We start from the raw sequence: 17,464 nt of genomic DNA, 5'->3' as shown, positions 1-17,464 counted from the left end.
GAGCAGATCGCTGGAGGTGGAGAACCCCCATGAATGTGATGTTTGTAATTGCTTCACTGTACCAGAAATGACAGCAGGTAGCTGATGGTGGTTTGGTTTCTCAATATTGTTAAATCTTGTTGAGTTGTGGATTAACCATGCCATTGCTAGAGAGGTACCCAGATCTGGCTCTGCGTAGTAGGATTTGGCTCTGGAAGTGGTATGTGGTAGTGTGCTGGTGGGATCTGGGAACTGGTAATGATTAAACTTTCAGAAAATGGAAAATAATAAACAGCAATAATGTTAACAGACCTTTTGGCAGCCTCTAACGCACTTGGCTCCTCTGTTTTCACGCCGGGAGAAAAATCATTCCAGTGCCACAGGTAATTCAGTCACTGAGCTGTAATTTACCCCTTCACAGAAAGCAGCTAAATATTCTGAGAAGTGAATGTCCTCTTTATTGGGAAGCAGAAAAGAGAGAATATCATTAGCTTGGGATTTTCTCGAAGAAGTATTTATTAATGAACAAAAGATTCCTTGAGACCCAAGCACACTGTTCTGAAATCTTCATTTTCTGGCTGTCATGTTTGGGGATTTCTAGAAAGAAAGGTGAACTCTTCCCAAATACATCACCTGCAAAACATGGCCCTCTAAAGATTTTTCTCTGGACTGCATGCTCCCAAACGTACCTCTCTCACCTGGCAGCATTGATCAGTGACTCTTGCTGTTCTGTGAAATCCGAGAGATGACAGGTCTAAAGCTTGCTCCGTGCCAGGCACCTCGGTGGGCTCTGTGCCCACTGAAGCAGCTATTCAAAGCAATTTCTTCTGAGCCACAAATGTGTCTCTGCTCTCTTATTAGCATAAGCTGCAGAGAAGCCACCTGCACTGTGGAAAATTTCATGATCTGCAGAGAATCCATGAGCTCATTGCTTAAACAGAACCCATCTCACAAAGGGCACCGGTCTGCTGGGGGAGGGGAGTCCGAATTCTTGAGATACCTGAAATACGGTGGTCTGTCTGCCATTATAATGCTGTAACGTTAGCCCTCTCTGTCTTTCATAATGCTCTGAGTAACGTTAGCCCTGCCTGTCTCTCCTGTAAATACATTAGAGACAATATATCTTGCATCTTGTAAAGACTGATGAGTTAGAATATAAAGCATTACTATATGTGTAGTAACGTACCTCCCTTTTCCTCCTGTCACGTGAATCTGGATACTGCCCACCTTTTTACAATGCCTGGGGGTCTGTACCTGGAAAGTGTTTACTAATTCCTAGAGGGGGAAAATAAGGAAAGAGCTGCCAGGGAACTGATAGTGTTTATATAACCCTTTGGGAATGTTCACTGGTGTGGTTTTGGCTGGGATGGGGTTGACTTTGGTGCTGGCAGCTGGTGCTGTGTTTGGGGTGGGAACAGTGGGACAGCGCGCTGCTGGCTGTGGTGGTTGCTGAGCTCTCAAGGGCTGTTCTGCTCCTCACACCGCCCCCCCAGCGATGGGCTGGGGGGCACAGGGAGCTCAGAGGGGACACGGCCGGGACAGCTGACCCCGACTGGGCAAAGGGATATTCCATGCCGTGGGACGTCATGCTCAGTGTATAGAGCTGGGGGAGAAGAAGGACCCTTCCTTCTGGAGGACGGTGGGAGTGATGGCATTTGTCTTCCCAAGTCACCGTTATGTGCAGTGGAGCCCTGCTTCCCTGGGGATGGCTGACCACCCGCCTGCCCATGGGGAGCAGGGAATGAATTCCTTGGTTTGCTTTGCTTGTGTGTGCAGCTTTTGCTCTACCTATTAAACTGTTGTTATGGTTTGAGGAACTCACAACAATTTATTGTCATTTTGACAATCATTCTGTCACCTGATGACTCCTCCCCACCCAGGAAAGGGAATCAGGAAAAAAACCCCCGAGGGCTGAAATATAAACAGATTTAATAGAGTAAGGCTAGATAATTAACATTAATAACACTAAATAACCAGTATTGATCCCGATACCTGAGGGTTAAAATTTAAACAGCTGGCAACCAGGACCACGAAGCCGCTTGGTCACTCTCCCCAGCCTGAGAATGGGGGAGAGAATTGGAAGAGCAAAAGTGAGGAAAGACTCATGGCTTGACATAAAGACAGTTGTCCTGGTTTGAGCAACACAGGATTAATTTCTCTTTCAGTAATTTTACTTTTTGGTAAGGTCTGTCTTCTGAGAACTCCTTGCCCCGGTGCCGGAGCCCTGAGCCCTTCCCTTCCTCCCGAAGCCGCAGCGCTCGCAGTGTCCCACATGGGCTGTCCCTGCTGGGAGCGCACGGCTTCTGCTGGGGGAATGGCCTGGGTGTGATCCCTGTGTATTTTATATTGGTATCGGGATCAATGTTGGTTGTTAGTGTTATTAATGTAATTGTTTTGTATTATTCTATTAAATCTGTTTACATTTTAACCCTCGGGCTTTCCTTGTCTTTTCCCCCATTCCCCTTCCTGGGTGGGGACGGGTCCTCGGGTGACAGGATAATTGTCTAAACGACAGTAAATTGTTGTGGGTTCTTCAAACCGTAACAATGTGAGAGGTGAATTTTATGGCAAGGGTGCGTGTGTGTGTGCTCAGCCCTTTGCGCTGTCTCTAGTCGGTCCCTGGGAAGGATGGTCGCTGTGGCGGGATGGTCCCTGGGGAAGGAGGATGGGAGACCAGCCCCGCTCCCCGCCGGCCGTGGTGCCGCCGTGCCGCCAGGGGGCGCCCTGCGGGATGGCGGCAGCCCGAGGGGGGCGGGGGGGAGTTGCCCCGGCGGCCCCGCGCCCCCGCCGGCAGCCCCCCCCCCGCGCTGCCCGACGGCCCCGGGGGGCTGAGCCCCGCGGCGGCTCCGCTGCCGAGCGCGGCGGGGGCGGGAGGTGGGGGGGGAGCGGCGGCGGGCCGGAGGATGCAGGCGGGGCGGGCGGCGGCGGCGGGCTGCCGTTCCCGGGTCGGGCAGCTAGAGAGCAGTGCAGGGAGCGAAATCCCGGCCGAGGAGCCCCTGCGCGGCGGCGGCCGGGCGCTGGGAGCTCCCTTCCTGTCGGGGGCGGCTCTGGGCCGGAGGCCGTGAGAGGAGCCGAGCGGCGGCGGAGGCCCGGGCCGGCTCCCTCCCTGCTGCTCCCCGCTGCCCCTCTCCCATGGCGGAGACTAAAATCATCTACCACATAGATGAGGAGGAGACCCCCTATCTGGTGAAGCTGCCCGTCCCGCCGGAAAAAGTCACTCTGGCCGATTTCAAAAATGTCCTCAGCAACCGGCCCGTCCACAGCTACAAGTTCTTCTTCAAGTCCATGGACCAGGATTTCGGGTGAGCGGCTCTGGGCCGGCGGGGGCCGCCCGTGCCGGGGCGAGGGGGGCGGTGTGTGGGGGGCGGCCGGGTCCCTGCCCCTCCTCTCCTCCCCGCGCCCCTTCCCGCTGACAGCCGAGGGGAGGGCTTTCAGCGGCCCCGAGCGGCAGACACCTGCTCGGCTGGCGGCGGGCTCCGCCGCAGCCCCCGGCCTGTCGCCGGGCCGGGCCGAGCCGCTGGGGCTTCGCCGCCCGGGTGCGGCCCTGCCCGCCGCGCACTGCGGCGCCCGCCCGGCGCTAGGCCCCGCCGGCAGCCGGGGGAAGCCGCCAGTGCCGCTAACATGGCGGCCCGGCCCGCCCCGGCGGCTGACAGCCCCGGCCGGACCCCGCCGGCGGGGCGAGGAGGCCTCTCGGGCCGCGTTTCAGTCAGTCCCCAGCCGGGCGGGCCCGGCGCCCTCGGCTGAGGCCGTGAGGGGGTGGCCGGCAGCCTGTCAGCCCGTCGGGGCCAGGCCCTGGGGGTCGTGGCAGGAGCGCTGCGCCGGGGAGGGGGATTTCTGAGGAGCCGAGGAGAGTTGGGGCTGCGGCGGTGCGGAAAGGTGAAGCTTTGTGGAAATGCAGAAACGCCGGTGGGGAAAATGGGGGTGGCTCTTCTGGGTCTGCCTTCGCGCGGCGGCGGGTGTCAAGGGGTGGGTGGTCGAAGGCCACTTCTTGGCCAAAAAGGCCACTTCTTGTCAGGGCCTCGCCACTGCTAATGCCTCCAGCTTGCTCGGGGAAGCCGAGGGCCGTGCTGCCGAACCACCTTTGTGATGGTGTTGGTCAGATTTCTGGCTGGAGCAAGGAGATATTTGACATCGTTCTCGTCTCCGCACACAAATGCGGGTTGCATGCCACCGGGCTTATTTACAGCCGTAATAAAATAAACCAATACAAACCCATTTGACAGTTTGCCAGACAGCAACTTTCGAAATATATTAAGCCTTTTGTAGCAAATCGCTTCTCTTTGTACTCACATCTGTCGCTGGCAAGACAATTTTACATATTTAAATGCCTTGCCAGTGAAGAGAGAGCAGGTTTCTGGAAACAAATGTGGACCTGACTCTAAAATAACGCCATGGTTGAGGTGCGAATTTTATGTTTGGTGAGATATATTATCCCAAGCGTCCTTTTACGTATTGTGTAGCCTCTTTTTTATCCATGAGACCTGAAGCCTTTAATGTTAATTGTGTTTTTATCCATGGTTTTAACATGGATATTGTTTGTTGACACATATTTCTTATGCGGCAAGTTGTTAGTATTGGCATGTTACTGTAGGAGTGTTCATGCATTGACTTCTTGTTTTTCTGGATTGTGAAAACATTTTTTCGGGAAACAACTATACAAACTGTTTGTTTTCAAAATAAGGTCTTTGAAATTGTCTGTTCATAAATTTTTCTCCTTCACCCTCAAGTGATGGGGACACGTGCCCTGCAGTTGTCGTATAAATTCAAGCTCTAAGTTTTTGTGGTGCAACCTCAATAAAGGATGGTGAGTTTTTTGAGCCAGTTTATACATTTATTTCCACTGCTATAGAAATTCAGTACTAGAAAACGTAAACTCTGCTGAGGCATGTTGAAGGTACTGGGACGATCTCTAACACATTTGGGCTGTTCTTGGTCTTTGACCAGGTAACAGTAACGTAAAGCCTACAGTGGATTCTCTTGTTAGTCTCGAAACTGGGGTGAAAACGGTCTGTTCTTGCATTGGAGATGGAAATGATGGTTGGAAGTGGTTGGAAATGGAGATGGTGGAAGATGAAAGGCTGCAAAGTGGATGATGAGGATTAGGACCTGTAAATTCTGTCTCTCTTATTTAAACACTAATCTCAAATATAACTATTGAATGCATTAGCGTCGCAATCCATTGTCTTGAGACAGCTAGAAGTATCGATGACTCTTGCAAACCAATAAGCTGTTGATCAGATTTTTGTTTGCTTTTGTTTTGTTTGATAACCAACATTTTTTCCTCTCTGAATCCTAAATGCCTGTGAAAAATAAGGAATTAGAAGAAAACCCATGAATCTTGGCTGTCTTAGCAAGTGTTAATAGTAAATATGGGATTTTTTTTCCTCATCTTCAAACTGATCTTTTTTAATTGTTGTTGCAAATAGGTAATTATAGATGCAGTTGCCACTAGCCATAAGAAAATCATGTATCTAATTTCTACCTTATGTGCCTGGGAATGTCGTCCGAAGAAATTCTTTTCTGTGTGTTCTGTAAGTGGTAATTAGGCTTAAACTACAGTAACATTTTGGTTTTAAGCATAGCATTCTACAGCTCCAGTCTTCTGCTCCTCCCGTTGCTGCTCGGTGGCCGTGCGGGGCTGTGCTTTGGCACGGTGACTGCCGCTTGGCAGGGCAGTTTGCGAATCCCAACGCGGACCGAAAAGTACTTCTTGTGTTAGGAAAGCAAATGTTTTCCCGGAGAAGCGGAGCCTCCTTGAGAAGCCAGTGATTGGGAACTGACTTCGCAATACCCTGCACATGTTGTTGTAATTAAGGCACAGCCTTTCCTGGATCCTGAAATAATATATTAAATAATTGTGTTCAGAAACAGTGGATGTGTTGAATTGTTTCCAACCGGGAAAGATAGAGTTGTTAAGGATTGGACTGGAACTCCATTGGGGATGTGGAGCCGTATCAAGCTGTGTTATAAAATTAAGTAGTTATGTGTTTTGTGTACCTGTGCTGAGGTACCAGCCTGCTTTCAGCTTTGCTTCTCGGAAGGTACAGGAGAAGACAGGTGTAGGAGTGGGGTTCTTCCTTCTGAACTTTGGTGGCAGTTTAATTTGCTATTCTGCCTTGCAGTCTTAATGTTACACTGTCAGTTAAGATGTGGAAAATAGGTACAATGTGGAACCTTCATCTTGATTTTCCTGGCAGTGTTACTTTGATGTAAAAGTACTTTTTCCTGTGCCATTTGGTTCTCAAGGCTGACTTCTGCGCTAATTCTTGATGGGTTGGACCTGTCCTTATTCCGAAAGCCCAGGCTTTCCTACCGACTCTATCTGTAGGTATGACGTTTTTAAGATGCAGGATGTCTAACTGTGTTCTGACTTTAAGACTCAACCCTTGGAAGTGCTTTGCAGCTTCTCTTTTTATTCTAGTCAGTGGGAAATTAAGCAGCGACATCACAGGATCAGACTCGTTAATGTGATAGTCCACCGGCAATGAGATTTAGAAAAGGTGATATTTGTGATATGTGTTTTATGGACAAGGAGCTCTGGCATCAGCTTGCTGAGTTGCTTACAGTGACTGATTCATTCCTCTCAGGGGAATAGCTCAGAGGTCACTTCTGATCACCAAAATTGTTGATTCTAAGGTTACAGCCACACACATCCTTACAGTAATGTATAATGCAGTTTTGTTGATTCTTTGATGATTGAAGAATGACGAATAATGAATATATCTAAAAATAAAGCTATAGTTTGTGATGCTTGGACTCTGTGTGCCAGATCCTATAAGAGGAATTCCTATCTGTCTGCTCTTAAATATTTGGTATTTCCAGAGCTTTTCTTGTAAAACACTATCACTAACTTCCAAAAATACAAAGTTATAAATGTGTATAATCCAGACTTTCGCATAAGTTACGTGTTTTAATTTTTCTATAGAAAAATCTACTTTGTGACTCCATGCTACTGTTTAATCTCTGGTCAATATAGGATACTCTGCTGTGACATGATTATAGCAGGAGAGATTCAGAGGAAGGACTGTACCGTCTTAAATATGTAGCCTGTACAAAAGCTGGTGCTGATAAATACACTCCTGCACTGTTCTGGCTTCTTTTGCTCTGCTCCATCAACGTGTGGCTGGGGCAGGAGCTGCTGAAAGTGTCTGTCAGTACTGCAGGGCAAGCCAGTCCTAGGCTCTGCAGCCTTCATCTGTCGAACGCCAGAGTACATCTCTTCTGCCATCCTTCTGGGTGAGGTTCAAGTCCTCATTCTTTCCATTGTGTGAACTAATACTCTTTTGATTATACTTCTTTAGGGAGTACTTTGAGGAGTGGCTTTTTAGGCATTCCTTTGGTATCAGCAAAAGAACTTCCTTTTAAACTGTACTTTTAGGTGCAGCTGTTTCTCGCACAGAAATTTATTTTCTTGATACTTGGCGTGTTGAAAAGTAGCAAGCAATTGTGATTTAAAGCAGTAGGAATCCAGTTTGGGATTATGAGCTGAATGGGGTGATTTTTGATAAAAGAGGAACATGAGAAGCACTGTTTTCTGTCTTTTCTCATGGAGGCAATGTACCATCTCTGTTTTCACTCTTGCCCTAAGAGGAGTCCTAACTGAGAAGCAAGAGTCCTAATTGACAAATGTCTGGCTACAGAGATGCAGAATAATTTCATAATTGGGAAAGCTTTTAGAGACAAGATATTAAAAAAAACACCCTCAAAATATTTGTCATGAGGACAAATGAAAGTAGGAGTTGCCTATTTATCAGTGAGGCTTAGGCACTTGATGCTTAAAGTGTCATTTGGACACTAGACATATATAATTTAAAAAAGAGAGCTGATTGGCATGTTATATTTGCAGAATTCTGTGCTCATTGAATGTTTCATAACTATGAAAGCTGTTGTAAAAACCCAGCAAGCAAAGGAACATTGAACAAAACCGTGGCTGCCTTATTTGTACCGGTTCTCTGGCACTCAGGTGCCACAGAGTTCTAGGCCCTGAGCTAGCCAAGCTCGAGAGAAGGTTTTTGGGCTGAGTTCTGTGCTTGGAAAACTGTTTCTGTGCTTATTCAGGCACAAGGCAGCGTACTGGATGAAAGCCCCTTGCAGATACGATTCTGCCTTTCAGGTGGACTCTGCTGTGCTGTGTAGTAGTAAGAGCATAGTTTTGGGTTGAATTTTTTTTTTTTTTGTAGTTATCGCAACAAAGATTTTAATGAGGTATTTTTGCAGGTGTTTTTAAGGAGATCCTCTCAAGACTAAAGAGCAACATGAAAGGATGCCTACCTCCATACTTGTTTGAAAACTGAACAAGCAGGTGACAGAGGCTGATATAGGTCAGTTACAGGTAGGAGTCTGTCTTTTTTGAAACAGAATAAAATGAAGGCAAGCGATTCATATTTGCATTAGAAAATACAGAGCTGGCAGAATAACGTGCAGAGGGGGCATGTGCTGAATTAACTGATCTCTGCAGCTCTGTGACAAGGATTGATACCCACAGAATGACTCTGTGTGGATCAGAACAAGGCAAGGGGATGTTGAAGTGACTACTATGATGAAAGCTCTGGCACATAGTTTAGCTGTATAAATGGAAATTTTCAGAAATACTACACAGACTGCAAGACCTAAATGCAGGCTGGATGTGAGGGTCTGGAGGGCAGTCAGAATTCAAGACAATGTCCGTGTTACTGACCTGAACGATGGGCAGGTAGATGAGCAGATAAGAAGAGGTGTGCCGTATAACTTTTGGCCTTGAAATAGAAGCAAGATTATCTTTATAAGCAGCCACGTAGAATCTCCCTCTGTATGTTGTTTTCTGACGCGCATCTCTGTCTCCTCCCTGTTTAGTCTCTTTTACCTTCAGTGTTGTTGAGAGAACAGGGTGTTTTTAGGAAGGGTGAATGAGTAAGGAAGTAGTTTCATGAGAGCAGAACTAATGAAAGGAGGTTTCCTGGAGATTTGTGCCCTTTTGAGTGTTAACCCTCTGTATTTTCTCCATTATCTCAGGCTGTTTCATCAGTTAGTAAATATTCAGAGATCTGAGATACAGTTAGACAGAGAAAAAGACTGCAGTTTACTTGGACAGAAGGTTAAAAAGGGTTGGGGCTTCCACTGGTGGTGCAGTCACATAATTTACCATATAGACCTTTGCAAATGCTTATGGCGTGGTTGCTGAAAATATCTTTTGGATAGCAAGCATGTTTGAACAGATGGAGAAACAAATTGGTTTCTTTTAAAGATTTTTTTATTTTTTTTTTAATCCCGTACCTTTTTTGGCAAAGGTTTGCCTGTCTGTAGGCTAGAAAGGAACAATTGCATAATAATCAAAGTTGTCTTCATGTCATACTGGGACAGCTGTTCCCTGGGATGTGAACAGGCACGGCTGACCCACAATATGAATGCAAGGCATGGTACCGCCCATGGCTAAGATTCATGACCCTCCTCTGCTGCTGCTGCCTGCTTTGCTTTGGGAGGCTATAGCAGGGAATGTGGCAGCACTGGAGCTCTGTTTGGGACTGATCCAAAGCCTGGTGAAGTCACCGAGAGTCTTTCTGTGAAATGCACTGAATTTTGAGCCATTTTCTAGCTTAACTATTCTGTCATGTGAACAATACTTGTTCGAATGTGTAACTTGTAGTGAGTGCAGTGGGAGGATAAAGCTTTTTAATAAAGGCTTTCCTCAAAAAACCCACAGATGGTTAAGTTGAGAAGATGCTTGGATTTTTATTAGTTCTTTGAGACGGCTAATAAAACTGGGTATGGTGACTCTGACTTTAGAGCTTAGCAGGTTGGTCATGGTTCTTTCCAGCTTTCATTGCACCCAGTATGGTCTGTTGCACACTTAAACACTGTACATGTTGCGGAAGGCTTGGTCTGCTGTTGGTGGAGGAACTCAGATGTGAAGGTCAAGTTTCAGCTTGATTCAATCAAATAAATCTGAAATCATGTTCTGAAAATAGGGATTACTGAGGCAGGTCCTTAGAGCTGAGTATCTGGATCAACAGCAACCACATAGAGGCCTTCAGGGGAAGGGGAATTCTCACGACAGGAAGGGAGATTTTGTTAATACCTGCAGAAAGTTGGAGTACTGTTCCCTAGTGGAAGAAAATGGATATTTGCATAGTTAAAGCACTGAACTGAGACTTTGGAAACAGAAAAAAAATGTATTCAGCCACAGATTTGGGCTTGGACTCAGCAAAGTACTTGGACACACTGAAGTGTAGTGCTGAATTGAGGCCTGTGTTAGCTCCTTGCCTAATGAGAATAGCCTTTATTTATTTAGCTTTTCCCCATTTTCTCTGCTGAAATTTATAAACTTGCTGCAGACCGTGCCTCTTACTGCTTATGTTTATACAGCATCTAGCACTGTGGTGCTTTTCTGTTTGCTGACATCAGAAAGCACTATTGTAGTACAAATAATAAAGATATGTATAAGAACACCAGCCTAACAGACCTCAAAGCTCGTACTCTGTAACCACACTAGGTTAGCTTACACATGTTTTGCCAAGCTGATTCTGATAGCTGTCTACAGTACAAGTCACTGCTTATTTTAACGTCCCAACTGTAATGTAATCTAAATATTTAAAACAACCACTTTTTTCTGCTGGAACTTGAGGACTGCTCTGCTCTGAGGGTGGAGTATGTTATATTTATTAAAAGCTAATGCTATGAAAACATGCTAAAGGGATACATCAGGTTTGGTCTGCTTCCTGTGGCTAGTGATCTGCAGTGGGACAAGTTAGAAAAACAAGTTTACTACTGTTCGTTTAATGAACATCTCCACATAGTGCATGCACAGTTTTGTTTTTCTTTTTTTCCAGTGCTCAGGTAGACTTGTTTTGGCTTAAGAATACACACACAGACTGTACAGCTGTTGGGTACATTAACAATCTCGGCAGGATTCAAGTTCAGCAACTTATCTATGGGCTTGCTGTATCTCTAATTAAAATTTGCCTGTGAAGCAGGTTGAATGAAATGGGATTTATATAATAATAATTTTTGAAAGATTATCGCTATTCTTGCCTGTCACAGAAGAGTCAACAGGCAACCAGGAGGACATCCAGATGTGCCAGGAGGAGATCCACATTCAGTGCTTTGAAACCAACCATAAATAGCAATGGAATAGATTAAAATTTTGAATTAAGGAATTAATTTACATGCAGTACTAAAGCCTGTAAAGATTTCTATGGTATATTTGAGATTAGTAGAGCAGGCTCCCTTCCCTTGGATTCTGCTTGCTTACCTTCAAGCACGAGTCTGGCATTTTCCAAAATAGCCTTGTTCATGCTTGCATTTCAGATTCCACTTGAACTGCAGCCTGATAGGTGTTAACCACGACTCAGTGCAACCTGGTCAATTATCGTGCTGATTAGGACTTTCAGAGAGTCATTCAGGAGCACCAACCATTTATTTCAACTGTTGTGCTACAGCGTTAGGTGGAAAGGTCGACAAGGTGGTGTTTAGAAAACACAGCGATTTTTCTCTATATGGCATCACTGCTAGAATTTTCTCCCTGTTCTTCTGGTCTTTATCTTCTTTAGGATTCATGACGTTTCAATTTGGATGTCTTGATAGTTAAAGTTACTTCCTTTCTCTCTTTTTTCCACAACAGTTGGGGTTCCCGTATATTTGGCTGATTAGATATGTTGTTGTTCTGCTTGACATGATCAACAGTAGATTTTCTGCCTTCATGTCTATGTGAAATTCCTTTAAATGGTGTGTTTTTTCCTTCTCTTTGGTTCTGACTAATTCTCTCTCTCTTTACTGTCATTCTTTTCTTGTAAATAGACATGGAGAAAAGGTATCCATCAATGTCTTTATGCAGCTGATATTTGTCTTGAGAATATACTAGACTTCAAGTAACTTGCAGTATATTGTAGTCTCCCCATTGCAATCTTAAGCGCCTTGTGATCGGTAGGGATCTGATTTGCCGTTAGAATTTCTGTGCAAGGGCCCAGTTTGTTACTGATTTTGTTGATTGAATAGCTAGCCCACTGTCTTGATTGCTTCTGGTGCCATTTTAACATCTCCAGGGTAAATGTGTAGTATGATTACTTGCAATTACAGCAGAGATGAGTTTACAGCCTCCTTGAAATAGGGCAGGTTGAAGTTTCTATTCCACCTTCTTTTGTGGAGGTGGAATAATAATTAATAATAATAATAAAAATAATAATAATAATTTAGGGATATCAGCTGGTGTTCGTGAAGAGGCAAGCCTTTTTTATTTTAAATTTACTTACAACTTCTACAACACAGAGGTGGATTTTTATTTTTTTTTTTTTCTGGCAAGCTAAAAAGGAGCAGCATTATCCTTGAAACTTTCAGCAGTGTTGGAGTCCAGTCCCATATAAAGTTGGTTGAGATCAAGTATCTTAAAGCCATTAAACCCTGATCCTCCTTTCTTAGCACGTATGTCCCTCTCAGCACGTGCCTCATGTTATGGGAGGGAAAATTCAATAGGATCAGCTGATCGTTCCAATTAATGATGCTGACTCAATACAACTCTTTAGATATGCATTATTGCAGTTTATTCTGTGTAGCTTTTTGGTTCCTTAAAATGCTGAGATTTCTGGATTTTATTTGGAAAGAAACCAAGAGAGAAGAAGCAAAGTGACAAGTATTAAACTTACAGAGTAAAGGCAATATCTAGAAGAGTTTTATTCCTGTTTTCAGTCTGTGTGGGAAGGGAGGATGGCTCAGTATTTTTGCGTGACTTGACCATCTGTTTTGCGAGTTCTGGAGGTAAAGTCAGCCTTTGTCCTTCCTGTGTCCACCAGGTGATCCTGAGGTGAGCAAGTAAGTTCTGAGTGTTTCTTTTGCTTTGATATCTGCACTGAGTGGAGCAGCGCTGAACACTACGTGCTGAAAAGCCCGAAGAGAACTCGAGAAAGCTCAAAAAAGGGGCAGTGTCCTTTCAGTGACTGGCTGCTACAGATAGACTTAATTTATCCTTTGTTCCTTGAAATCTCGCTTTGCTCTTGTGCTGACAGGACTCAGGCTGTTGTATAAGGAGCAAGCTGTGCTGTTGCTGATCCTTTGTTGGAATGTTTTGGATCGCTTGGCTGTGCTGGATAATGGAGATGAGGTGAATGGCCTCCGATAAAAATGGACATGGCACTGAATTGAGACAGATTGATATTACTTGGTCCTATAGTTATTTTTTGAAAAAGCTTGCTCCTGCCTCACGGTTACTCTCTATTTACTCCGTTGTTTGCATTCTTTTTGCATAAGGATTTCCCTGTAGTTTACTAAAGCTGAAGTCTGTAAACTACTTGATTGTACTGAGCAGAAATCTATTCTGATGCAGTTTAATGGCTAATTACTTACGATATCCAGGACTGCACCTTTTCTTTGTCTATGTTATTTATAAAGAAAACAGGTGCCTCATCTTTTGCTGAATGTTTACTTTATGTGCTCTAATTGTATTATTATATGGTGGTAATTAAGTCCTGCAAGGGACGCTTGTGCAATCTGCAAATAAATCCTCTTCTCTGGTAGTCTTGAGTAAATGTCACAGTGGCCTTCAGTAGCCAGTTATTTTGAAATCTCTCTACATGTAACCAATGAGAAAAACACGTGTAAATTCAGTTTAAGCGTAGCTACTTGTTAAGAAATTTGCAAGATGCAGTATATGCAACCCTGGTTCCAAAGGACGAACTGTTTTCAGACAAGATACACTGAGTAGGTGGATTGGGAAAGTTAAAAGGGGGAGTGAAGCATTCCTGACAATCTCTAATACCATTTTTACTGTTTGTTTAATCTCTGCTTGCTTTTATTCACTTGGTTGGGGTGCTGAATCTGGACAGATGATTAAACTCATCTGTTTTTCGTGTCTCAGCAAAATGTGTTGTTTTTTTCATAGTCATTTAGGGTAGGTCTAACCCTGCTTCCGATGAAATTACAGGAAAACCATTTCTGAAAATCTCACTGTTAGTGTTCAGAAATGCAGTCTTGCCTTGTTTATTCAAGAGTTCCAAGACAGGGCTTTTTGCCTTATTTTTCTACTGTTCAAAGATTTAGCAGTGAATGCAGGTTAAATTGGTCTGCATTGTTAGTTTAGCTGACAAAGCTAGTATTGCAGTTGGAAGCCTAATAGTAATTGAATCAAAATGTCTGTTTAAGAGCATGTTGCTGACAATAAAATGTAAGAAAGCTGTAAAAATGTCCTTTCTCAATAGAACACCACTTTGTCTGTCTTGGTCTTCAGTTCTCTAAGCATATACCTGCGTTGTCCAAAATAGTCTTGTGGAGACTGGCTTGAAGTGGTACCAGGTAAATACTCTTTGGAATTGTTGTGGTGTGGTCCTTTCCCTGATCCAGTGGACCATGTGAAAAAGCCGAACTGAAATAGAATCAGCCCTCTATTAGCGTGATTATAAGTGTAAGCCTTTACTTCTTCATGCTACAATGCCACAATACAGAGACTTACCTTAGGTTACCTTCAGATGTGCTGAAATCTTCTACGTGTATTAGATGTTGTCCCTCAATAGCCGGTTAAAGTATTTTGGAAGATACTTTCTCATCATGATTTTAATTGGCCTAAAAACCAATGTGTTAAAAAAGGCAAATTCATAAGAGGTATTCTCAAGGAAGCAGGATCCGTTGATAGTAACATCTGATTTATTTTTTTCACCCTCTGAGTTGATGGCAGCTCCCACTGTGTTCTGACCCTCTTTTACTTGGAGAGTATACAAAAAAGAAAATTCCTCTCCTTACACACCCTCCAAAAATTGGCAGATAGATGATCCTCTTCTGGAGGAAAAAATGAGGAGGTCGTGTGTGCTCTCCAGAAAACCTGCAAATCTAAGCGCTGCATCCAGCTATCTCCTGAGAAGATCCCTTTAGATATTAAATTTTGCTTCTTTTCCCAAATGTGATAATAACCTCGAGGCAAAAGATACCATTAGGACTGAAACTTGCATCCCTTTGTGGGTGGGTAACAGTCTTTTCTAGCAGAAATGCAGTGTCTTCTGAAAATGCATAAGCCATTTTTTAGTTACCCTGGTTCCTACAGGAAGAAAAGGCTATCTGTAACCATCTTTATTTTTGCAGGATGTTTTGGTCTGACTGCTTTGTCCTTTACTTGTGTGTTTGTGTGAGAACATAATATAGTGAAAATACACTCCTGTGCCAGCTGAAAAATACAGAATTTCCAGCCTCTTCCATCTCTACCTTATAAGCAGAGATCGTGGAGGTGAACTGGTTTCTTATCTTGGGGCTTTCTTTCAAGGGTATCTGGTACTTCAGGAAGCTGTTCGTTTTGCTGCTACTGCTTCATCTGTTGTTTGTCTTTTGGCCATAACAGAAATACTTGTGTGTTTTGGAGCCAGGTGGTCTTCATGGAGCTCTGAGTAAATGTCTCTGTGGCCAAATTAGGGGATGGGAGCGGGGGCTGTTTTTAAGGCCCTGTTGCAGTGGTATCCAAGCACCAGTTCCTACAGTGCATGGAAACTGGTGACACACAGAGCTTTTAAACCCTTATTTAGTCGAATGCTTGTTTAACTTAAATCTCAGAAGCAGATCCATTCATATGTAGTAATGTGCTTACACAGGTGTTCCTTACTGTTTGTCTTGTTCATAGTTCCCAATAGGGGCTTGACCCAAACTCCTTAATAATACCTAGGAATAGTTATTAGTTAATTCTGATGGGCTTTGGGACAGACTCTTCTGACTAACATATTTGTCCGGACTTTGTTGGGTACCAAAAGCTTCTTTGATGGAATTGCTTCCGTAGATTCTCTCTTGTGGGATTGCAAGTACTCCTGAAAACAGTTTGAGATGCTCCAAGCTCTACCACCCTAGAGTTTGGGTTTAAATACATACAGTATATGAATGACTCTACATTTGGAAGCTTGTCTTTGCAAGAAGAAAATGCCTGGTGGGAGAGGATGGAATGCTGAGAATGTATGTGTTTTAGGGAAGAATGGTTGCTCATGGCTAGTTCAACGCTGCTGGCTCTTTGGAGCTGAGTGTTAGAATCAATAAAGGTCAGCGAGCGGGGTCCTGAAAACGCTGCTTCAGAAGTATAGTCTTTCTGTTGTGCTGACTTCAGGGAAAAATACGTCTGTGCTTGAGCCAGCTTTGTCCTGTCAGCTCCACTAATGGGGATGGGTGAGTTTTTCCGGAGTGGGCATTGCTGTTGAGATAGTGAGCAGCGGGGATATGGTATGAGCACAAAGTTCTCTGGATCTTCTGTTGGCTTCAGCTCTCTTTTAGCATCAGAGCTAAGAGAAGATTTTAAGTGTGTGTCATATGTGCAGGAAAAGCTTTGATGCTTTTCTTTTTCCGTCTGATTATTGCTTGCCTTTTAGCAAAGAACCTGCCACTAGACTGTTCTGCCACTAGAATGCCATTTTCTAAAGTAATTAAGCACCAACTCAAGGTTTAATGAGCATGTTGGGGAAGGGAGAGGATGTCACTGGTGATTTTGCTGGTGCTGTTTTGGGGTCCCAGTTCTCAGGGAAGACTATTGGAGGCTACAGTTTCTGATGTAGCGTTTAATTGGTTGAGACAAGCTGCTGAGCAAATACAGAGGAATTTACAGTGCTTGAGGAAGGAATGATCTAAATAGTTGCTCAGTGATTCTGTTGTGGCTTATTTCCATGTGAAGTGTAAGTAACTGAGGGAATAACAATCATTTTTGGTTATTTCAGTGGCCTTGGTAAGCTAAAGTATGAAAATCATTTGGGAGGGTATTCAAAACATACAAAACGTGATATTCTCCATTCAATTACTGGAATGAGTGAAACACTTGAGGGTAATAAGAGAACCCCTTCACCTTATGCTGTTGACTTGCTATGAATCATTTGGTTATTGGATTTACTTTTACCTGTTTCATCATTTCTGAAGAAGAAAACATCTCCTTTTTGAAAAGTACTCTTTTTTTAGCAAGCAGGTGAAGTTTAGTGGCAGAGATTGTAGGTTGTTTGGTTGGACTTGATGATCTTAAGGGTCCTTTCCAACCATGAAGATCTGTGATTCTGTAAGGATCGACATTCTTGGCTTTGTTTGGCAAATAATATAATTGGCGAAGACCAAGATGCCTAATCAGTGTGAGAATTTCTGATTTGGATGAGTGTTATGCAGGCAGAGGGTGACTGTGATGCTGAAGGTGAATCAGCTAATTACTAATTGGAATGTGACTGATGGCTGACCTGATAGGGCTGGGATATGAGAGGTAGATAGTGAGGCTGCTCAAGTCTTACAAGGACGGCATCTTCACAACAACTTGCAGTCTCAGTTGGAATGACTGAGGTATGGAGTCCATCTACTGCTCTGGAAAGCTGCTAGGTTTGCACTATTCTGTTTTTTAAAGTTATCTCTGATTTTGGAAGGAGAAATGTCCTATTGAGGTTGTTCAGCAATTTGTGAGGAGCAGCCCTAAAAGGGAGCCTCCAGATTGGGATTTACTTATTTATTTTTAACCTGCCTTTGGAAGACGCTTAGTAAGTAAGTGTGCAAATACTATTTGTTAGCTGCTGTCTTGCTGTGGGGAACTGGG

General features: G+C 44.2%; 2 protein-coding genes across 5 annotated transcripts in view; both read left to right on the top strand.

Annotated features, from left to right (window-relative positions):
* Positions 1 to 12,758, top strand: part of MXRA8 (matrix remodeling associated 8) — a 40,694-nt gene extending 27,936 nt beyond the window's left edge. Inside the window, exon 11 of the transcript XR_010073547.1 lies at positions 12,741 to 12,758. The gene's annotated coding sequence lies outside the window, so the exon portion shown is untranslated. The remainder of the gene's footprint in view (positions 1 to 12,740) is intronic.
* Positions 2,837 to 17,464, top strand: part of DVL1 (dishevelled segment polarity protein 1) — a 94,881-nt gene continuing 80,253 nt past the window's right edge. For 3 of the 4 annotated variants that reach the window (XM_063354205.1, XM_063354204.1, XM_063354207.1), the window contains exon 1: positions 2,838 to 3,281. In XM_063354205.1, the coding sequence (XP_063210275.1) occupies positions 3,112 to 3,281 (170 nt within the window). In that variant the 5' untranslated portion in view covers positions 2,838 to 3,111. Of the gene's footprint in view, positions 3,282 to 17,464 lie in introns of all 4 variants that reach the window. The other variant, XM_063354206.1, reaches the window with a different exon arrangement.

Source organism: Chroicocephalus ridibundus, chromosome 16, assembly GCF_963924245.1.
Source record: "Chroicocephalus ridibundus chromosome 16, bChrRid1.1, whole genome shotgun sequence".
NCBI classification, from domain to species: domain Eukaryota; kingdom Metazoa; phylum Chordata; class Aves; order Charadriiformes; family Laridae; genus Chroicocephalus; species Chroicocephalus ridibundus.
This window is presented reverse-complemented; position numbering and strand designations above follow the sequence as displayed.